At 42.8% G+C, this 23,292-nt stretch overlaps 1 protein-coding gene across 1 annotated transcript in view; it reads left to right on the top strand.

Annotated features, from left to right (window-relative positions):
- Positions 1 to 3,173, top strand: part of MREG (melanoregulin) — a 39,158-nt gene extending 35,985 nt beyond the window's left edge. The window contains exons 4-5 of the mRNA XM_006260337.4: positions 590 to 753; positions 1,449 to 3,173. Coding sequence (XP_006260399.2) covers positions 590 to 753; positions 1,449 to 1,583 — 299 coding nt within the window. The 3' untranslated portion in view covers positions 1,584 to 3,173. The remainder of the gene's footprint in view (positions 1 to 589; positions 754 to 1,448) is intronic.
- Positions 3,174 to 23,292: the final 20,119 nt, after the last annotated feature.

The following is a 23,292-nucleotide window of genomic DNA, read 5'->3' as shown; positions in this document are numbered from 1 at the left end:
ACACAAGTGGAGAAGGTTGAGACATGGAGCAATCATTGGATGGGATTATATTAAATCCACAAAATTGTGGCAGAAGCAGATATTTTGCTGTCTAGTCCATGCCTTAATCACAGGACCATAAGGTTTCCTGTAAAAATCTTCTGTCATATGTTACCACAGATTTTCTGTGGCTGGAGCTATGAAGAGATCTTAGAGATTATGCTCAGCCCTCTTCCATGGGAAGACTCCTTAAAAAAATTGCTTATTGTTTCACATGTACTGCTGCACTGGGTTGGTTTTTTTCCTTTCATTATTTTGATCAGAAAAATACTGAAAATGTGCAGCCCTTGCTTGTAGTCACTAAGGTATGTGGGGAGCAGGCAAGCTATTTTGAATTTACTTGCTATACACACAAGCACGCAGAAAGGACCATATAAGCATAAGTGCATCTCCTTATTCAGTGCTGTGCATATAGATGCAGTGCATGTGTTGAATTTGTTAATGCTTTCTCTCTCTTGTTTGTCCCCTTATGACTCCCACAACAGCAGCATTTACACCCTGCCATGTTTGGTTACTTGGACTTAAAACTGACTGAACACCTTTCTCCTAGGTTTCCAGAAGGAAGCAGATTCCCTGCTATCAGTCACTAAACTTAGTGTTGTCAATGATTCTCGAAACACGGCTAAAGCCCGGGAGATCCTGTTAAAGCTCTCTGAGGAAACCAACATTTTCCCCTCAAGCTGGGAGCTCTCTGAGAGATATCTCTTTGTGGTGGTAGGTAGCTAAGTGTTCCTATCTTGTTTGAACTCCTTTGGCTCTACAACTGTGACTAGTAGCAGATTGTACTGGATACAGGTCCAATAGATGTCAGCCTCCAAGACATGAATATCAAGGCTGCTGACACATGTGACACCCCCCATGCTTAGCTGGAAGAAGCAGCATCTTAGTTTGACCCAGCTCTGCAGTGTCTGTATAGATCAGGCACTTCAGTGTGGCTTTTTGGATCTTTTACCTAAAGCTGATTCAATCAGTGGTTAGATAAAAACACCAAAAAAGCTCCACTGAAGTGCCTGATCTATACAGACATTGGGTGAGCTGAGTCCAACTAACGCAATGCCTCTTCTGGGTGTGCGCTGGACTAGATGCAGGAGTATGCCAAGTTTAAACCAAAGCACCATTTTTATTTTCACATCTGCAAGCAGCTATAATGTAAGACTGCACTTGTGGCTTGACCTTTTAGCTTCCTTTGGCACAAATACAATGGCTTCTGTACTGGAGGGCATCAGCCTTACTAGCACTGGTTTAATAAAAGTCTGTGCCATTGCTTTCTTTGTAGTTGCAATGACAGTGCTGGCGATGGAAAAGGCTTCGTGTTTTTCTAAACTTGAAGAGAACCAGTCCGAGACTTTTGAGTGGGAATGAATGCAGATCTTGGGATACTAGTCATTCTAACTCTCTTACTTTGACAGGATCGTCTGATTGCTCTTGATGCTGCAGATGAATTCTTTAAGATCGCCAGCATTACGTACCCAAAGAGACCCATTTCAGCTCAAGCAGAGAGCTGTTCAAAAGAAATGCAGTGCCTCTCTGCTTCAAAACCATGAAAGGATTACCTGGAGTGCAGGGAGTGTAGGGAGCAATGGGTTTCCTTTTCCTGTTTGGAGCTGGCTCCTGCAATTTTCCTCCTTCAGAATGGACCAGCAAAGTCAGAGTGTACAAGTAACATGATTTATTTATTGTGTGTTAAGGTGAGGGAAGTACAGTAAGAGAATCCAAATGGACTAGTGGGCAGTCTTGACACACGGATGTCTCCCAGTGGAATGGAAAAAGCGCAGGTATCAACTCTCTTGCTGGTGGAAGGATATGAGACCAATTGACAAATGTAGAATATGGGCCTGTGTTTGGGGAGTGAGTAATCGAATCCATTGTACAAAGTCTTACTATTACTAGCTGTAAAAGCTGTGATAGCTCTAGTTCCAGCACCACATAAAAATATCTTTTTCTAGCCCCAACTTCTTTGTTCCCTCCATTGTCTTTATAGCCAGGAGAACCTGCAGTGGAAAGATTTTGACCTTGTTTGGCTATAGATTCATTAAATTTTTCTGTATGACAATTTTGTCCCTCGATTAAAATGGACAGTGCCATACGTTACATAAATGAGGCTGTCTCCCACCCTCTTGGCAGCCACACTCAGGAGTTTGCTCAACAAGTAGTACATGAATAAACTTGTAGGTGGATTTAGCTGCATGAGAAAAGACTACACTTATCAGAATTTCACAGCATCAGTTGACAGAAGCACCACCTGCAGTTTCGTCATTAGTACTACATCAAAAGAATGCCCCATCCCTTCTTATTTTTGCAGTGCTGTAGTTACTCTTTGAAGGTGAGGTCAGCTGAGAAGTGTGATTTGACTTTTTTCTGCTCCATCTCCTCTGTGAAGATAAAAAATTCTCCATAATTTTTTGAAGACTGAGCTGTATAACTCAAGCATGAAGCTAGCATGGATACAAGGGATCCTTGCTCCACACGTATTTCCCAGTAAGCTTCTGTTTTAAAGATGGTTTTTGAAAAGCAGGTGCAATGTTGGATTATTGAAGCTTTTTCATTGGATCACTGTAAAACTTTTTGCAGGTGACTAACAATATAAGGGTATGTCCATTTTTTTGGGTGCTCGTCTTGGCAACTTAAAGGAAACTGTTTTTCAGGAAACGATGAGCACAGTTCCAGAAAAATCAATCTTTAAGGTGCCTCAAGTTTGGCACCCCAAATCACTGGTCACTTTTGAAAGCTTTGCTTATTATAGCTGCATTTTTAGAAGAGAGACGTGTACTGCTTATTAGGGGAAAAGAGATGTATTATAAGAAATTGTGAAACAAGCCTTTTAATATAAATGTCCTTTATACTTTATCTTGCCATTTTTGACTGGTAATGAGCAAGTTTTAAAGAGGGGACATAGTCATTTTAGAATCAGCAGGAGTTCATTGCTGCTTGTTCAATGGCCAACTGAGAGTTGATTTCAGTGGCTTCCCAAAAAACAAAATAGCAAGATAGAGCTTTTATTTGTTTATACCTACAATGTTAGAAAATTATATGTATTTATGAATTTTGTCAATCTTCCTGGAAAATGTTTCCCCTATTGGTTCTATATGTTGATGAAACATTAATTTAATAAACAAAATTTCTTGTGAAAATAATGGTGACTGTCTCTTCATAACTTCAGGATGCATCACAAGTAGTAACATACAGTTTGATTGCTACTGATAAAGGGCATCTATACACAAGCACGGAGGCTGCTCTGACATATTGGAATTCCAGTGCGTTGGAGCAGATTCGCTTAATTGGGTTTGCTGGAGTGCGGCAATTGCTGTGCTCCAGCAGCCTCCTGCATTTTGTGCATCAGCATCCCTGTGCTTAAAAATGGTGGTGGGGGCTAAACTAAAGCTCATTCACCCTTCCACTCCCGGAGCACATGTAAAAGTACCTAAAGTGTGTGGGTGTTCATAGAGGGTATACTATCAAGGCCTGTTGACTACGTGCTTGGCCAATTAATTTTTATGGAGTACAACTATCTTCATACGAGCTTATGAGAATTAAGCACCTTTTTCTTATTTGAATTTCAATGGTGATTGGGCACCTAACTCATTTAGACTTCTTTTTAAATTCCAGTCCTGTGGGGAAGTCAGTAGCTCACTTCCTGCTGATGTTTTCCCCTTCTTTATTCAGGAAGTATATGTTTATCCAGTTAATGTTTAAAAATCTTCCCTATCTATGTTAATGCATGATGGTCACTGTCATAGAGACTGCAGTGTGAAGGTACTGTTTCATAAAAAAGGGATCAAACAATTTAGAAATTGTATAGTAGAAACAGCACTTGAGCTAGATGATCCAGGGGTAGTTAAACTGTAAGGGTGTAGAGTGATGTAACAGATTATACAAGTATCACTTGATATTGGAACAGCTGTTATGATGTAGCTGTTATTTCTACATGTTCCTATAGCAGCATAAATGGAACAAAACCATTGGGACATTAAACCTGTTTCATTCAGGAGTAAATTTACAGTGATTTATCTCTAATTAGGCTACTACTGGAGCATAGATTCATAGATGCTAGGGTCGGAAGGGACCTCAATAGATCATCGAGTCCGACCCCCTGCATAGGCAGGACAGAGTGCTGGGTCTAGATGACCCCATCTAGATGCTTATCTAACCTCCTCTTGAAGACCCCAAACCTCCTCTTGAAGACCCCAATGCATGCAGGTGTAATAGTTTCATAGTAGTTTCATAGTAGCTAGGGTCAGGAGGGACTCGAACAGATCATCTAGCCTGACCCCCTGGCACAGGCAGGAATGAATGCTGGGTTCACAAGACCCCAGACAGGAGATCATCCAACCTCCTCTTGAATTTGCCCAAGGTAGGGGTGAGGACCACTTCCCTGGGAAGTTGGTTCCAGATTTTGGCCACCCTAACTCTAAAATATTGCCTTCTGATCTCCAACCTAAACCTATTCTCCATCAGCTTATTACCATTGTTCCTCGTCACCCCAGGTGGTGCTGGGGAGAAAAGGGCTCTGCCTATTTGCTGTTGATCTCCCCTGATGAGTTTGTAGGCAACCACCAGGTCTCCCCATCAGCCTCCTCTTGCTGAGGCTGAACAGGTTCAGGTCCTTCAGTTTCTCCTCGTAGGGCCTGTCCTGCTGCCCTCTCACCAAGCGGGTGGCCCTCCTCTGAACCCTCTCCTGGCTGGCCACATCCCTTTTTAAGTGCAGCGCCCAGTACTGGACGCAGTACTCCAACTGCTGCCTGACCAAAGTTGCACAGAGGGGGAGTATCACTTCTCTGGACCAGCTTGAGATGCACCTTTGGATGCATGACAAGGTATGGCTGGCCTTGCTGGCTGTGGTCTGTCATTGGCGGCTCATGTTCATCTTGGAGTCAATAATGACTCCAAGATCCCTTTCTGCCTCTGTGCTTTCAAGAAGGGAACTCCCCAGCCTGTATGTATGCTGTGGATTCCTTCTCCCAAGGTGCAGCACCCTGCATTTGTCTATGTTGAACCCCATCCTATTCTCGTCTGCCCACTTTTGTAGTCTGTCTAAATCTAGTTGCAGCCTCTCTCTCCCTTCAAGTGTGTCCACCTCGCCCCACATCTTAGTGTCATCAGCAAACTTGGACAGTGTGCTTTCCACCTCCTTGTCCAAGTTGCTGATGAAGATGTTACAGTGCGGGCCCGAGGACCGAGCCCTGGGGTACCCCACTGCTCACATCTAGCCAGGTTGAGTACAACCCGTCCACCACTACTCTCTGGGTGCGCCCCATCAGCCAATTTTTTACCCATACACCTGTGCAGGCATCAATGCCACAGTCGCTTAATTTATTGATGAGGATGGGGTGAGAGACAGTGTCAAAGGCCTTCTTAAAGTCTAGAAAGACTACGTCCATGGTGACACCATCATCCAAGGATTTAGTTACTTGGTCATGAAAGGCAATCAGGTTGGTCAGGCAGGACCTGCCTTTGATGAACCCATGCTGATTGCCCCTGAGCATGATCTCCCCTGCAGGCCCCTCACAGATGTGCTCCTTGATGATCCTCTCCAAGATCTTCTTGAGCACCGAGGTGAGGCTTACAGGCCTATAGTTACTTGGGCCCTCCTTCCTCCCCTTCTTGAAAATTGGGACCACATTAGCCAGTTTCCAATCCCCCTGCACCCCAATGGTTGCATGGTAGCAGCTTCCACCAGTTTCCAGTGGTTGCATGGCAGCAGCTAATTACCAGCTCCTGAGCAGCAATTCCCCCCTTTCATTTTTCAAGAAGTAAAAAAAGTGGTTTCTCTCCATAGCCATATTTTTCCATGGTGTGAAATTATTGGGAATCATTCAGTGGTGCTACTGCAGAACTGTTCAACTGTTAGCCTTGTTCAACAATGCAGGATTTAGGTTTGGGGGAAAATGTTTGTTAGCTATATCACAAACAAGGCCTTTTTAAGCATGAATTCTTTTCTCTAGCTATTGTCTTATACCATACCACACACTACAAAATACACTGTATAAAAGGATTGAAGTGGCTTTTACCCAACATAGGGCAGAAACAGCCTAAGAAGAGCAAGGGTTTGTATTAGTGGTTGTGGGAGCTTAGAAGCATAGATAAGAAAGAATATAGAGCATATGGAGACAGCCACAGAAGTTTCCTCTCATCCCCACTGCACTTAATGCTGAAACTCTTCACTCACGTATTTGATGCTGTTCTCCACTTGTAGATATTGAAAATGCGATGGTAAATTTGGTGTTTAAATCTGTCTGGTTATTTGTAAGTAACTTGGAATCTTGAAGATTTTTACTTAGATACCTCAGATCCTCAGGAGACGAAGCACAGGTTAGAAAGAACATAAGCAAGAGACTGTCTGTGAGGAATGCTGACACACAAGGTATGCTGGGACTCTCTTTATTAATAAAGTACAGGATCAAAGAATGAGAAAGGAGCAAGAATAAAATGTAGGCAGGTCAGAATCGCTCACATTGCCTGGAGAATGATGATTTGGCAGAGGCACATACTTTTCTCATGCGTTCTTCCTCCAATTTGGTCCTGAGTCTGAGCTGCAATGTCATTTAAAGCATGTCATTTCCCCTCTAAAAATACAATGCATGTAGTACATACATAACTGATCAGAGGAATATTATACCCTAAGATTCTCTTCTGGAGGACTCATTGCATTGAAGGCCTTCACGTGGGCAGGGGACTCTACCAAACTGACTTGCCATCATTAGAAGTTAAAATTCATCTCTGTGCAGAGAGGATGTATAAAATGCCTAAATATCATTTGTTCCACTTATTTGAGGTCTTACACGGGTGGTTCTTCAGGGATATGTATGAACTTGTACCTGGGGAGTGAATTTCACTCTGCAAGAGTGATTGCACAGTTCACTCCAAGGCATTCAGCCAGTTTAAGCCCCTTTTAGCCTTTTCACCTTATAAAACCTTGCTTGTAAGAGCTCACTGAACACTAGATGCCACTGTTGTCTCATTCATGCTATTCTGCGCTGAGCATCTGTAATGTACAAGTCAACACATTTTCAGAGCCTCTGTTGCATATAAAGTCTCTTAAGCCCAGTAGAGATGGCTTTTTCTTTCTGGCTGATTTTACATTTAATATTTTCTCTGGCAGTTTCTGGGAGATGGGTTCACTCTGTGTCAAAGGTCAGCAGTGGGGCAGCTTATTGCAACTCTACTGTAGTTTTTGTATAAGCACTATTTCTTCTCAGGGACAGTGAAAAGAGGTAATCAAATATGGAGGGATCTTCCTAGTCACAAAGTATATTCTCTTGCCCAATATTAAATACAGTTCATTCAGCATTTTTATTTGCTTGTTTTTACCCTTTTCTTACCATTTTTTAAAAGTATGGTGAGTAGAGTATGTTGTTGGATTTATCTGGTCTTTGATTCAAGAGAAATAATACCTCCATTTGGCTTTTGTACCAAACAGTGCTTTAGCTGGAGGAAAAAGTGATGTTATGTTTCCTCTCCCAAGTAAGCAGTGATGTGCTCCAATCTGGAGTTATTTTCCTTTTTCCAAGCAAAATTAGTAATAAATGTTCATAATCACCAATGTGTGGTATAATAAGCTGTGGCTTGAAAAAGAAGGCTTTGCTTTGGAAAGCGTGTCTAACTTTATTCCAAATAAACAGCTGGTCCAATAAAAGATATCACCCAAAGAAATCCTTGCCTCTTGCATAATTCCTGGACCATCAGAGCTACACCATCAGTCTAACACTGCCATACAATAATTTGGGTCAGGTCTGATCTATGTCAGATATGGTCTAAGCACTATATCAGTGAAAATGTCCATGGCTGTCACCAGACATATTAATTGATGTAATGATGTGTAAGCAGAGTATAAGGCATTGTCACTGTGGTCCCGTGGGGATATAATTTTCGAGCTCACCTCCTCTGCCTTACTTTTAAAATTTGTGAAGGAGTTGTGGTATGCATTGGGTACAGGAGAAAATATTTGGAATGTCACCAGCTGAAATCAGGTCTCTGATGATACGGGGCAGTTCAAATAAGTACTTTGGAGAGCATCTATAAAGTATACACACAAATCATAAGCTTGAAAGCAGTGAAAAAACGTAATTCTTCTTCTCCACTTCCACCCCCCCAGATCACTCCCTACTAGTTGCTGTAATACAAAATAGTCAAGAGGTGGCAATGCAGGTGTTCTATTAAGGAATAAAAAGAGGAGGATGGGGGAAAGGTGGTAGCCTGAAAAAGTCAGTCTTGCAATTTAACTGGTAAAAGAGCTGCATAAACACCAGCTGAAATTCTATGAAATACTGAGAAGGACCATAAAAAAGAAAACATTTTCTTTTTAACAAGATTTTTAAAACTGAAAATATTTTCAAACTAGTCAATTTTCTCACTTTCCAATATTAGAACTGTTTATATACTCCCTCTCGCACTTTGGAGGAAAAGGTCGTATTTTTTAATAACTCAAGGAGCTGAAGAACTATGAATCTCAGTCTCCAGAAATATTTGTTTCAATAAAAATGAGCATCTTGTTTTGCGCTGTTTCCTATGAACAGTTCATGGCTGCTTACTTTCTCTACTTTCTTAGAAAAATAAAAATTCTTGCAAATGGTTCATATCAAGTAGCCATCTTGAAATGCTGTGGTCCTTCTCTTTTGTCTTTAAAGGCTCAGTCACTCAGAGAGTAGCAACAGAGTAAAAAGAGACACGTATTCCAGGTGTTAAGCCGTCTGATACAGTTTATTAACACAGTAAAATGTCAGCAGCAATAAAATAAATGGATTTCAGTGACCAAACACTATGATCAATAAATAGTCAAAGAGAAAACTAGCTCCTGTATTGTTAGCAGGATGAAATATTTTTAATAGGCGAGTTGAATTATTCTCCATAACAAACATTAAAAGAAAAAAAATCAAAGGACACAGACACAGAGCTCCTTTCCTTCAGCATTTTTTCAGTTTATTCCAGAAGAAAAGGGGAGCAGAAACATGACACAATAGTTTTTTCTGAAATAAATACTGTTCTTCAATATAAAATTACTTCTGAGTAAACTGTCCAACCTCTTTCCAATAGCTTAAAAGATTTTTTTAATACCATTTTTCTCTGCTTATGTGAAACCCCTGTGATGTAGTATTTTTTACCAGTAAAACAGAAGGAAAAACCCTGGACACAAGTGTCTGGCACCTTGTTGGGAGTGAGAAATGGGTGCATGCAGACATAGGAGACTGTCACACATCATCCAATCCGTGCTCTTGTTCAGCGTAGTCTGTCAAGGCTGACCTGGCTGCAGATATGAAAGGCATTTGTGATCCTTCTAGCACCTCCCCATCTATTCTCCATAAATTCTTCCTTTGTCTAACCCAGGAACTGACAACCTTTCTCAAGCTGTTTTCTGGAACAACCTGGTCCCAGTCTGGTGCAGGCTGGGTGGCTTTGGCAGCATCAGTATGGGGGCTGGGAGGCTTTCCCTGTGCCCTCACTGGAGCCATGCAACTGTGTGTTGCACCTGCATCACTGCCACTTACTTCTCCCTTCCTCTGCCTTTCCCTGGCCTGTAGTGCGAACACAGCTTCTACACAGGCGGTAGCTGTACTGGGGCAGGGGACCTAAAAGTTGCTTCCATACCGCCGCTGCTGCTTCTCTGCCTCCCATACCCAACCTCATGCTCCCCTCCCCCCCCCCCCCCAACTCAGCCAGGATGGACCTGAGCACTTTTTTTTTTTAATGGGGGATAGGTGAAACTGAGCAGTTGCTGCAAGCATATTCTGTTTTGCTTGAATTGGCATTTTCTGATTGAAAGGTTTTGTTGGAAAATTCTCAGTCAATTCTAATATTTGCCTTTGCAAACTGTTCTGCAAATCAACTGAAGAAAGGTGCTGCAGGAAAGCTAGGAATTATTTTTATTTCCAAATGAATTAATCTAAAACTCTATGAACATGCAACATCTTGTCATTTTGCGCAAATTTGGATGAGATCAAACACAAGCATAAACAGGCCAAGGAATTTGACTTACAGGCAATCCTCATGCTCATTCTCATGCAAACCAAATGCTATTTTGTTTTCATGAGGGTGTATGAATTTTAGGAAGACAGTTAACATGGTGAACGGACCCTAAACTAGTCAGACATTTGTTGTTACTGCGTTCTTTGATGATTAATTCATCTCAGTATTTGGTTTTCCCTACATGATTGTCCAGGGCACACCCATAAAAATGTGTCTGATTTTGGTGGATCTTTGCTCTTTGAATAATATCTTTAGGCGGTATGTGTAAAAGGAGGAGAGGTAAATGAGACCTATGGTAACAAATCCACTCTAATGGTAGTCTGCATAAATAAATGGAACCAGAATTGTGCAGCCATGAGTTAATCTTAGTGCATTGCAAAGGATTAAGGATTTACATATTCTCTTAGGGGCATCCGTTCAGCAAGGTACTGAAGCTGGTGGTTAATTTTGACCATAAAAGCAGTTCCACTGACCTAAGTGGACTAGTCTACCTCTGGCAGCCACACATCCCAGCTGGGGTGGGCCTGTGTACACCCTGCCCATCTGCGGTTGCAGGCACCCTCCAGAACCAGAAGTTAACTGGTGACACTGCTGTAGGGCATACCTCTGAGGTTTCAAGCCCTCCGTCTCCAGCATGTTTGAGAGTGGTCGCTGGGGACAAGAGTGAAACAGCCTTACTAGTGAAATTCCAGGTTTGGAGATGTCTCCATGTGTACAGCATACTCAGGTCTGTGCTAGCCATGATGCAATAGTGCCAGGGTACAGACAAGTCCCCTGAGACTATTGTGAGGCATGCAAGTAGGCTTTAAATACCATGTGGATGCATATAATAGGTCCAGCTCTCCTTTCACTTATACTAAGTATCAATGATGAGTAACTCCAATTAAACTGGTGAATTTGTACCAATTTAGCATCTATATTTAGTAGAGGTGGGAGAACAATCAGGATTAGTGGGTTAAATTTATCCCTCATGTAATACAGTTGAATTCAGTAAGTTTACACTCAAGTTGAATGTGGGCCATTGGTTAATCAGAATTATCTGAAGTGAACGAATTATTTCTTTATTTTTTTGCTTGGTGGTGGCAAATGGAAACATATGGCTAGGATTGTGCACACATTGTACTAAAAGTAAAAACACTTATGAAGACACACGCCCTCCTCCTAAAAAAATGCATAGCTAGAGAAAGATGACAAAAGTCATGATAGACAGCCAGCAAACAAGCAAGATGTTGGAGGGGCTTGTTAGATACATGTCTTGCTGCTATGGTTATAAGCCACTGGCAACCTAATCATTTAAATGTTATCTGTTTCATCTCTGCAGCCTTAGTACTGGAAAAAACTTATGTATGTGCTTAGTTTTAGCTCATAAATATATGTATTTAATTTTCTAAATATTTTTTATTTTTTAAACATCTTTCTACTTTTTAACCCATTACCTATTTTCAGATTCTTTCCGTACATTTTATTACTTTCATTTTGTCTTACTTTTGCTTCTGCAAAGTTACAATACTTGTCTTTATCTTATCACCTCCATTTTATGAAGAATGTGCACATTTAAAAGCAAACTTGTATGTTTTCTATTTTTAATACCCAGTCCAATTTTTCTTGGGTGGTAAGTACCGTCCCTTTGTTACTATGACTAAGTAGTTTCTCTTCCTCTCATGGATAGGAAGAAAGGCCTTGATTTTGCAAAGACTTCAGTGAGTGTGCTTGGCTTTGCACCCTGTAAGATGTCATGGTGATTTCAATGGGAATATTAAGAGTAGAGAAGAATGTACACGAGCTTAAGTCCTTGCAAGGTAAAGGTTCCTCTGTCATTCCCTTGCCTTGTTCATTTCAATTCTCTCTTCCACCCCTTGACTACAGTCTGCCATCCAGAGTACCCCTTTGATGACTGCGATAGTCAAATTTAGCACATATCTGAAAGGCCATGACTTTTCCCACCTTCTGTTTCTGCCCACACAGATTAATCAGCACTTTCAACTTCCCCAGGCATAAGGGTTTCTTCCATCTGGAGTAGATGAGAGCACAAGACTGAGGGGTCTCCAATTGTTGGGTTTTCTCCACAACATAGGATTTAATGATGTGACTTCAGCTGAAAACAGATGTCATCTTTGGCATGCAGTCAGCTGTAGTGATGTCTCAGCATAGCCAACCTGCTTCACTGATGTTGTTGGGGCTGTTGTGTGGGGTCAGGCCCCTGCCCCTCCCAGAGCTTCAGGGGCCTGATCCAGCAGGAAAAGAGCTCTGGGCACCACACCCCGATTTGGGGCATGCATCTGCAAGTAGGCGGAAGATGCATCCCACTCCCATGTCAGGGAGCAGGGGAATCCCTTTGCAGGGGATTCCTTCAATACTGATCTGGAAGTACAGAGCAGGAAATGCCCATTGGGTTTCTTCCTCTATGCTTTCAGATTGTGTCCTGTGTGCAGTGAGAAATGGACACTGCAGAAATCCCCCTGCAAGTGTTGCCTACGGTGCATGTACCATGCTACCAACTGGCGCACATCTGCAAGCAGAGAATCCCCATTTGCAGATGTGTGCCCCATATCAGGGTGAGGCACCCAGGGACTTTGTCTTGTTTTATGGGATTGGGCCCCTGAAGCCCTGAGAGCTCTGGCCCAGGGCAGCTGGAGAGTGTGGTTAGCTATGGGCTGCCCACACTCTCTCACTGTAGGCAAAGATGTTGGCTTCAAAAAGACAGGACAAATTATGAGCAGAGTCATCACTGCCATGAAATTTAGGCATTTTCAGTTCAACAAAGGGCTAAGACATCTGTTTGCTCAGGTTCTGTGTCTCCATAAATATTTTTTTGGTAGCACAAATTCAACATCTGTTTGCAGCCTACATAAATCACTAGGAAGCCTTTGCTTTTGAATGCAGGGTTGTGCCATGCCCAAATAACTGATAACTACGGGCTCAATCTCCTGTCCCTCCCGTGAAGGCAACAAAAAGACATACTGGAATTTGGAAGGAAAATTCCTTAAATGACAGGGTTCAAGGTGGGGGGAAGTTGTTTTCTTGGATCACTGAATTAAGATCACCCCAAAAGCTCCCTTTCCTGTGCTTGCAGAGGATTGATGTTAGTGGAAATATCTCTTTCAATGTAGTCTTCCAGGATTGTATCTTTCTATTAAATCACGTGTGATACATTTAAGACTAGCTGCCTTTGGTGTCTGGATACAAGACAGAGAGAATCCTTTAAAGAAAGAAAAATCAGCAAATGAATAGGGGAAGTTAATAATTTTGACCTTGTAAATAGTATCTGTAGGTTTTTGCTTGTGCCTTAGATCTTTACTTATGCTGATAAGTCACAGATTTAAAAACCAAACCTGCAGGCTAATCTCCATGTGCAGAAAGGGACAAAATATGTCCATTTATCTTGCAGCCATTTGTGATAAGGGCTTTTTATGGAGAGTGCAATGGACTGTGGGTAACCAAGAAGTCAATAAGGATTTTTCTCACTAGATTATGAAATTTCCAATTCACACCATTTCTTAGGGTTATTTTCTTGCTGTACTAATACTAAGTACAGTGAATACTGTATTTTTCACCTGTTTCCTTTATCAAACTATAAAGGTATGAGTAGAAACTAGATTAGGCTCTGGGTCGCTTTTAGTGGCAGTTGGGTTAGAATTTAATAGACCAAGAATGGCCAACAGTTAAGCATCTATGCTAAACATACAATGTGTATCTCTATTGTGTAGTACTGAATGGTGAAATTTGGAATGAATATTGACAACAGAATCATACCTAAAGAGAGAATAGTTATATATTTAATGGTACAGTACACAGAACGCAAAAGACATTGCTCAGATTCATAGCTCCATACGCCACAGTCAGCAGATTGGATTTGTATTAGAGTTGGATATTTGATTATTCAAATAAAGTTTAGTCAATTAACTGGTCAAATGTCAGTCAAAACATGTAAAACATTGACAATAAGCCCATATACTATACAGAAAAGCACTCATTTTCATTAAGAAATAAAAAATCATATTTCTGTCAAGAAACTAAAAAAAATGTGGGTTTTCATTGTATTTTATATATTGGTCAAGTTGCCATAATCTTTGACCAGTCAGAAATATACAGCCAGTTGACAATATTTGACCGGTTAATTGAGCCGCTCTTCAACCCTCATTTGCATAGTGGTGGAAAGACTAACTTAACCAGCTGCTTGTATTATCAAAAATCAGTGCAATTTTAATTGCAAGCTAATGTTGGCCCCTGTGATAATGCTGTTAAGCCTGTCAGGACAGGACTAATGATGAATAACCAACATGCAGCATTGCATTAGGAAAGAAGGTGAAGAAGATTAACGTAGGGAAATACTACCTGCTTGTAATCCTTTGTCTTTATGTCTGAAGGTGTCTCAAGCCTACTGGGTAAAACTGCAGAACTAACATTTTGCAAGATATAACATACTACCCTCTGCTAGTCAGCAGTGCTCTTTTGGTTGCCTCAGCAGACTGCATGTTACAACAGGCTTATAAGGAGGTAGATAATGCAGCAGCCAGCATTTAAAAAAAAGTAATACTTGCATTCTTGTTCCAGTGATAGTATAATACAATGAAGTTGGAGTGAAATGGAAGCCCTTGCACAATGAAATAAGACAGCTGCATGGATATCACATTTCCTGTTCCACATGCATCAGGTCTACTTCCCCATGATGCTAAAATGCAGCCTACCTTGCAAGTTTTAATTTATTTTGGCTCAGTCATTCTTATTCCTTCTTTATGTTATTAACGCTCAGCTCTTTTCATCTATTGATCACAGAATATTTTACAAAGGAGGCTGCTATCATTGCCTAGATTTTACAGGTCAGGAAATTGTGGTGAAGTGGTCACCCAGTACCGTAATGAGAGCATCAAGAATGGAACTGCAGTCAGCGCACCGTCTGCTGGAGAGAAGCTCTGTTCACCATGTTTATCACGTAAGTTATATTCAGTTTAGACTAGCTGCTGGCATATAATAACATTTAACATGTTAACCCTTTCCACTGTAAGTGCTTAAAGCACTTAAGGTAGCTGTCATCCTCCCTTCTATAGATGAAGGGAACAAAGCAGAGAGATTAAATGATTCATCTGTCAAACACAGAAGCTAGCAAAAACAGTCAAGGTCTTTTGACTCCTAGTCCCTTGTGCTGTTTTCTGGAACATGCTGCATATGGTGGTACTGAAATTTGGGAGCTTGTGGGAGGAGTCACATTTTTAATTGCATTTAAGCTTTACAAACCCTAATTGACTGAGATGGCTCTTTGTTTTATGGAAAAATCTAGACCTTAATCTCTCTGTGCCTCAGCTGTCAGTCTCTAGAAAGGACCAGGTACTTTCTCAATATACAATGGTGTTGTGAAGATAAATTTATGAAGGTTTCTGGGCTGTAGACATGCTACAGGGCTGTGAGCCCAGACACATATCTAGGTAGATTGGACATGCAGCAGAAGGATCTCATGTTCACTCTCTCCACAGGTTATTAAGGGGACTTAGGTTAGTCTGATTGTCTAAGGACCATGGTAGTAGGTGAAGAATGGCCTCCATGCATTGAGTGCTCTGCCATTCTGCCCTTGCATTCATTCATGTCTGTTGAACTGACTCTCAGTCTCCAATAGGAGAAATGACCCTATTCAATATATGTATTCACATTGGTTTTCCTTTCTTCTCCTTCAGGAGAAATGTTCCTCTTCTCTGGCTGGGTTACAGTCAATGGTGCTCAAGGAGCTATTTAAAGCCATAACCACACTCCCACAAACCAGGAAAAAAACAAACCCTCACTCATCTCTTCTCTCTGATGCACATCATTTGTACTTCAGCTGCAGAAAACTAAGGGCCAAATTTGATGGTAAGTCTGAGGTAGGGGAAAGAAAGCATTATGCTGGAAACCCAGACACCACAGCCGAAAAGGAGATGGCCTTAAATTGGATAATCTGGTTAACAAATCATGCAGGTGGCAACCAGGCCTTCTAGAGCAGAGTCGAGCAACAAAGCCAAAAGGTTACATTGATTTACACCTTGCTAAGGATCTGGCTACAAGCACTGTTATTCAGGCAGGAGAAGGAACAGAGCCAGCTACACAGAGGTAGAAAGACTATTTGTGATGGTATTCTAAAGCTTTTTATTGACCTAAGTGTTCAGTCCCTCCTTCTCCCCCAGACCTCTGTTAACCTTGAGTACAGCTCATTCAGATCTAGCAGCCCTGCCTGACCCAAACTGTTGGGCTTCAGCAGCTGTCTTACAGCATCTTCCTTGCCTCTTGTTTCTGAAGGCAGAAATAATGTAATGCTCTTCTTCCTCTCAAACTCATGGCCTGACTTGTACGAATGATATTTATAGTGCCTCTGCTTTTCACCATTGTCTATATATGCAAAGGAGAGGGGAGGGAAACTGGACCCTTTGCCTCATGTGCATGTTTTGGGAAGGTCACACTACTTGTAGTTTGTGTGTGTGTGTGTGTGTGTATGTGTGTGTGCATGTGCAACACAAGGGGATGGAGACAATCCACACTGATGCAGCGAGAATCCGTCCCAATGAAGTAAAAGGGCTTTCTGTAGATGTGTTCATGTCTGATGGTGATTACAGGCCTTCATGTGAATGAGGAATCAAGATGCAGTCAGGGTGGTGCCACTGTAAAAATTTAAGATGTCTGTTGGATTTTATGAATGAGGACAAGCCAGAGTTTCTGTGAGATCAAGGTGACAAACTGTAGCTGTCCGAGCTGGTAGGAGTGAGGTCTAGATAAACAAGGGAGCCAGTTTCTTGAAGCCACTGCACTGATTACCCAACATTTTCCTCCTGTGTCCAGACAGCACTTCTCATAAATCCCTTTGCTGTTCAGCTTTGGAAGAGAACTTGGAGGATATAAGCAAATTTGTTCAGTGGTGCTCCTCGCTTTCATGCTAACAAGGGACTGTTTGAAACCAACTGGGAGTAGCCCTGAGTTCAAGCAAGCAGTCTTTCAGAGGACATTGCAGGCAAGCCTTCAAAGGAAGGATTTATTTAGAGAATGCAAGCTTGAGCTGGCTCCAGGGGTAGTGAATATGCGGATGAGAAACACCAATTCCTAAGAAACCTTGAGCAAGATCCTTTCAGGCTGGTAGGACTGCATGCCATGGGTTACCACAAGGTGCATAGCAGTATGTTTTTCCTTATTTGGCAGCAGGAGACATTGAATTGCTGGGTCATGTGCATTTTGTGCTAGTTCAGGCCCTTTGGGAAAAAAAAAGAGATTTAGATCTCAGATTTCACAAGGACAAAAACTACCATCATCACCACTAGATTCATTGCATGTCTGTCCGTAAAGCCTCATTGGTGAATAAAAGCCCAATAAAGATTTTTACAGATCCCACACTTTTTGAAGAGGGCCTCCCAACTTCCCCTCTCCGTCCATCCCAACACTCCTGTTTACATCTGTCAACAGCAAATCCCTTCTCCTGCCCTGGGCCATCCAAGGAGCAGTCTTAAAATCTCATGTTTCTCATCCAATTTATCTGGACAACATGAAAGCTTCATTCCTCCCCACTGGCACTGCAGATGGATACAGTGACTGAGATGTCTTGACTGAAAGGCACAGCCTCAAATCTCCCTCTGAATTTTTTTTGTCTCCGTGGAAGAAGAGCTATTTAGCAAGCAACATATCCTAATTTGAATCATTACTGCAAATTCAAGCTGCCATTAGAAATAGTTCAAATGTTTATGCACACAGTGGGATTCCATGAGGCCTGTGACAACAATTTTCATAATCATTGCTTTAATCCGCAGTTGCTGCTTGTCCCTGTGCAATGTCACAAACCTCACCCATTTCTGTTCATGACCTGTCAATGAACTGATCACAGTTACCATGACTGTGTGTTACCAGCAATTGTTCATCTAGTCAGCTGGCCAAAGAAATTACAGCCTTTTGGGATCCCATAAACTGAGTGCTATAATTACTCATTATATGCAATTAGTCTCTTAAGACACATGGTCCTTTTGGTTCCCTGACAAGATGATTTGAACTCTATAAACAGATGTCATCTAAGTTGTTAGACTATGACTATCACAGAGTAAGAGCATTTACAAGAAAAGAAGGGCCATATTTGTGGCCTAGAGCCATGTTTTGAAGAAGCTCAAAAGACAGCTGTCTCCACATGCTATTATTCCTGGCTCATTGTCCAACCATCCTCTTGACACCCTGATCCAGGGTTTAGGTGTTTCCAAGTAAGCGAGACTTCTGTTCAGCAGAGAATTCCCCACTGCCTCACTTCTGCTCACACTAACAGTGAACAACTCAGATTCCTATGGCATCTATCACGAGGAAATTTATACCTGTGTAATTGCACTGGTGTAATCCTTGCCTGGAAGCATTACAGTACCTCTGTGGAGGCATCTGGATTTGTGTGCCAGCTGTACATTATACATTTCTATAGTGTATGCTGACAGTGCCTATGAGTTCAAATCTTCTGTCTCCCCCATACTGCTCTGTCTCCTAACAGCTAACTTTCTTATTCTTAAACAAACAGCTAAAGTAGATGGGTGCTATTGTATCCTGTATGGGATGTACTAGTGCTTCTGGCATGAATGGTTATGATCGTCTGCCAAGATCCTTATCATGGCACAAGCCTTTGGGAACATTCAGAGGTTCTGGTCTTCTGAATGTCCATAAGAAATGACTCCAAAAGGGATACCGGTACAGCCGATTCAAATGGCAGGCTGGATTTAGCAGCCATGCTCATTGAAGGCTCATTGAAGGCATGGGGCACATGAAGGCGCCCCATTAGTGCACTAGCTCAAAAGTAATATTGTAATTCCTGCTTAGGTGGAATGGGTGCCTTTGCTCCAGCTGGTTTGTTTCAGGTACCATGTGCCTGTGCTGACATAGTGCAAATACATCAAAGCCATGAATGACATCTTCAAGTGGTAAGGAAGAAGTCATAAACCCTGAACCATTGATCCACCTTCAACAGGAAGAACCATGGATTTGTAAGGACATTACATAAGGATACACAGGTATCTTATCCAGCGTGTATTACAAATGGCTGCAAATGAAACAGAGGTAACATACACAAGAACTGATCTGGAGCCCTTCAGATGTGTCAGTGCTACTGGAATCCACCTGAAATCCACCACCTTTTCTACCAGATGTTTCACATCTACCTGCATGAGAAGGTTGTTCACCCTTCACTGCTGTGTGGTCCTTGAAAGCTCTGCTGAGCCTCTAACTAAGGGCACAAGACATTTTAGTCCATGCCAGTGTAAATGGGATTTAAATAATTGATCTAGAAGTAAAAGAAAGGCTTAATCAGACCCTCATTTACTTTTCTTTTAGGGTGCAGTACCTGCCACTCCTGCTTCAACCTTTCTCCAAAAGCTGCCACCAGTCAGGGATTGTGATATTCTGCCCCTCTTTTTTATTGTGCTGTCACACCTTACAGTGTCTGAAACTTAAACCAAATCAGAAAAATGACCGAAGGTATTTTACCTGTGATAAATGGAATCCAGGCCCTGCAATTTCTACAACTCTGTTTTTCCAATTCATGAATGCACCAGTTTCTAAATAAAAGCTAACAATTACATGCTGCTGCCTGTGTTAAGACATGGTCCAGAACTGAAAAACTGGCCAGATCATGAAGAGTTTCTTTTCAATTCATATCTATTTGCTATTACATTATGCCAGTTGAAAATACTTGGGTTCTCAAACATCACAAAATTCTTTGTGCATTTCTATATATAAGAAAGGGTTCACCTTTTGAGACACATTGCCCTAATATGTTTTCTAAACAGGCTATAAGATGGGTGTGGCTTCTACATGATCTATGAGGTCTCTCAATACTGCTTGCCACAGCTACCGGGATCTTTAAACACTATGCCTGCTTTCCTCTGCTCTTGTTAAATATTTGCTGTCTGTCTGAATTTATAAGGGATATCTCGGACTGAATACAAATGTTTGTCATCGTGGTGGGATGTGGCCTCTACATGCATCCAGTTCTTCCAGGAGGCAGTGTTTCACACACACATGCCACCCACCACCATTTGGAAAAACCAAATAAAACCATGGCAAAAAAAGGGATCATTAAATTTCACACACAGACGCATGAAGTACAAACAAAATTGTGGTCTCATTCAATGAGTTAGAAGTTAGCTACCAAAATCCCTGATTTACAAACCAAACATGAATAAAGACGAAGAAAATAAGAGCTGAGGAATGACCATACTCCATAAACTATTACTTCCTTCCCCCACTGATCGTTTGGCTTGTTTACAGCAGAGCTATGCAAAGCATTCAGTTTAGCACAGATTAAATCAGTCGTGGTTTGGTTCAGGTTGTGATATAGCAGTGGTTTGCGTTCAGTTTTATTTGTATTTGAGGACTTTGCATAATGGGCAAGTATGATTTATTTGCTTTATCTGCATATCTTTGTCTACACTGGAACTTGGATCCTATCCCAGCAATTGAGTCAATTCCAAACAGGCCCAAGATCCATGTAGTGCAAAGCTGTGGGCTGCCTGTATGTGGGTCCTATCCAGAGGCAGCTACACTGGTTGCTAGAACCAAAGCAAATCATCCACAGAGTGTATGAGGATCCGGTATGCTGATATTGTACAAAGCTGAACAATTAACTGCAATAACAAGGGAAGGCAGGCAGAGAATGGTGTTGACCCTGTTGTCTGTTGATATAATGGGGCAGATCCTACCTCCTTGGTATTTTGCCTCCAAATGCTAGGAGTGCAGGGACCCCTGGGGCTGACGTTCACTTGCCCTTATAGTGCATCTGAGCAGACAAGCACATTGCCCCTTCAACAAAAGACATCCTGTTTGCACAAGTTAGTTTGCACATGTAATACAATACTTGTGCCTTGTCACTTCTAAGTGGAAAAAACAATTTAATAGAATAGAACATACTCTCCCTTTTAATTCACATTTATCTTCCTAAGCTTTTCTCTCTCACTTCCCCAGAAAACTTTTGCCTTCCCAGGATTCAAGCTTGGGTTTGCACTAATGCGCAAAGTATAAAACAGACGAGGAAGCAGTAGCCACCCTCAGTAAGCAGCCTTCTAAGTCCTATACCCTTTAATGGACATGAAACTTCAAATATCAAGAAAACAAGGTGCCTGCTGTTTCCATGGAGCCAGTACTTTGCAGAAGAGGAACAAATGTGTAATTGCTTTGTTCATGCTCAAAATTAGATTTCTTGTAGAACTGCCATTGTGTTTTAGTTGATAAAAAGGTTCATTAGCTGCAAATTCTACAGTAAGCTACTAATAATAATGCCTAATTATATCAGATACCTCAGATCAGGGCTTCATCATATCAGGAAGTGGACATATTTAATGAAAAGATGTCCCCTGCTGTAAAGCATTTACAAATATAAATTTCTCAGAGAATTACAGAACTCACCATTTTGGCCAAGTACAAACTCAAAAAGCCCAAGACTGAATCAATTCAGTCTTTGCAGGTTTCTCTAAGCTGTGTAGACTGAACTGATAATGAAGCCGCAAAGGCAGCCAGATGCCTGCAGTGGCCCGGACCAGAAGCTGGGGGGCGCTAAAGCACATCTCTCAGTCTTCTGGCCCCTGCCAAGGTCACCCAAGTGGGGCCCATCCCTGATTGGCTGCCCAGCACATCCCCTAAACCCCCTGCTGTCCCTCCCCCCCACAGGTGGGGAACAGTCCCTCCAGCCCAGGGCCCAGCTGGTGTTAGGCATCAGCCCATGTGTGGGGATGCTTGCGACTCAATGAGGGTTCCCTGAGCCTTGGCAGAAGGCGAATTCCTCACTCCCACCCCTTAGCATGGTTTGGTGCTGGTTTAGCCCTGCCCCCACCGGTGCAGGGGGAACAGTCCCTCCCGCCTAGGGGGCAGCCATGCTGGGCATCAGCTCACATGGGGGGGATCCCTGTGCCTCAGTGGGGGCTCCCTGACCCCAGCAGGGTCCCCCAAGCTCTGTTGCCAGTGCAGAGGGGGAATTGCCCCCTCCCAACCCTCCATACAGTTTAGTACCAGCTCAGCCCCAGGATGGAGGGACTGTCCCCACTCCCCACCTCACACCTGTTGCAGAGTGGGAAGGGGCTAAACCAGGCATTTCCAACCAATGGGCCGCAGCCTGGTACCGGGCCATGGTGGGTTGGCTGCCTGGCCATGGCTTCAGCTGCCAGCAATGATGTGCATGTGGGATTAAAGCTGGGTGGCGGGGAAACCCCAGGAGGGAGGCAGCCTGCTCTGTGCACCCCATCCCGCTGCCATGGCTGCACCTGGTGAGGCGCTGCCCGCTCACCAGGTACTGGGGCCTGCACCGGGCTGGACAGGACCCCCCAGCCCTGCTCACGGCTGGGAGCAAGGGGAGGTGGGCAGTGAAATGGCCAGGGTGGAAGATGGGAAGACGGCTCTGCTGCTTGCTCCTAGGCAAGGCACCAGAGTCCCTTCTTCCCAGCTGGGTCCCCCCCAGGCCACTGCCTGTGCAGCCCCCTCCTCTGCAGGGCCCCCCAGTGCCCCAACCTGATCTGATCCTTGCAACCCTGCCCCCTGACCCAGTAAAAATTAAATTTAAATATGTAAATTAAATAGTTTACCAGGCTGCAGTATAAAAAGGTAGGGAACCCCTGGGCTAAACCGTCACCCGGCCATGTGGAGAGGTGGGAACAGGGAATTCCCCCTTTACACTGGTGGCAGGGCTCGGGGGACCCTGCCTGGGGCAGGGGAACCCCCAATGAGGTATAGGGATCTGGACCAGCCCTGGGCTGGAGGGATTGCTCCTGGCTCCCTCCTGCACATCAGTGACTCACAAGGCCCAGAGGGAAACCCTCACACAGTAGGAATCAGGACTCTGTTCCCCACCACCTCTCACACCCTGCCCTAAGAGGCTGACAGGTACAGGCAGGACCACAGCTGCAGAACAGAGGCTTTGCTGCCTCAGCTCTGTGACAGCTCAGAGGCTAACTTGCCCGCACTTCAAGGGGGTCGTTTCAGGGGAGGTGCAAAGAATCCTGGGATTCTGAGGGACTGTGAGTTAAACTTGAGTTGGGAAGAGCTCTGGGACAGAAGTTCAATAGACCAATTTAACTGAAATCAGTTAAGTCTGATACTATATCTATCCAGGTCTATCTAAAACCAGTTTTGGCCATTTTGAAACTGGTTTAGGTGCACTGAATTTCTGTTCTGTTATGGTTTAAACCAGTTTCCGATCACTTAAACCAGTTTATGTGTAATGTCTGTCCCTAGCCTTTGAGTGCAGTCATCATATGAGCTGCTGGGGAAAATAGTGATTTGACTACTTCATCTTATTCAGATCTCCACTGAACTTGGTAAGTAAAGTAACCTCTC

This window comes from Alligator mississippiensis, chromosome 4, assembly GCF_030867095.1.
Source record: "Alligator mississippiensis isolate rAllMis1 chromosome 4, rAllMis1, whole genome shotgun sequence".
Taxonomy (NCBI): domain Eukaryota; kingdom Metazoa; phylum Chordata; order Crocodylia; family Alligatoridae; genus Alligator; species Alligator mississippiensis.
This window is presented reverse-complemented; position numbering and strand designations above follow the sequence as displayed.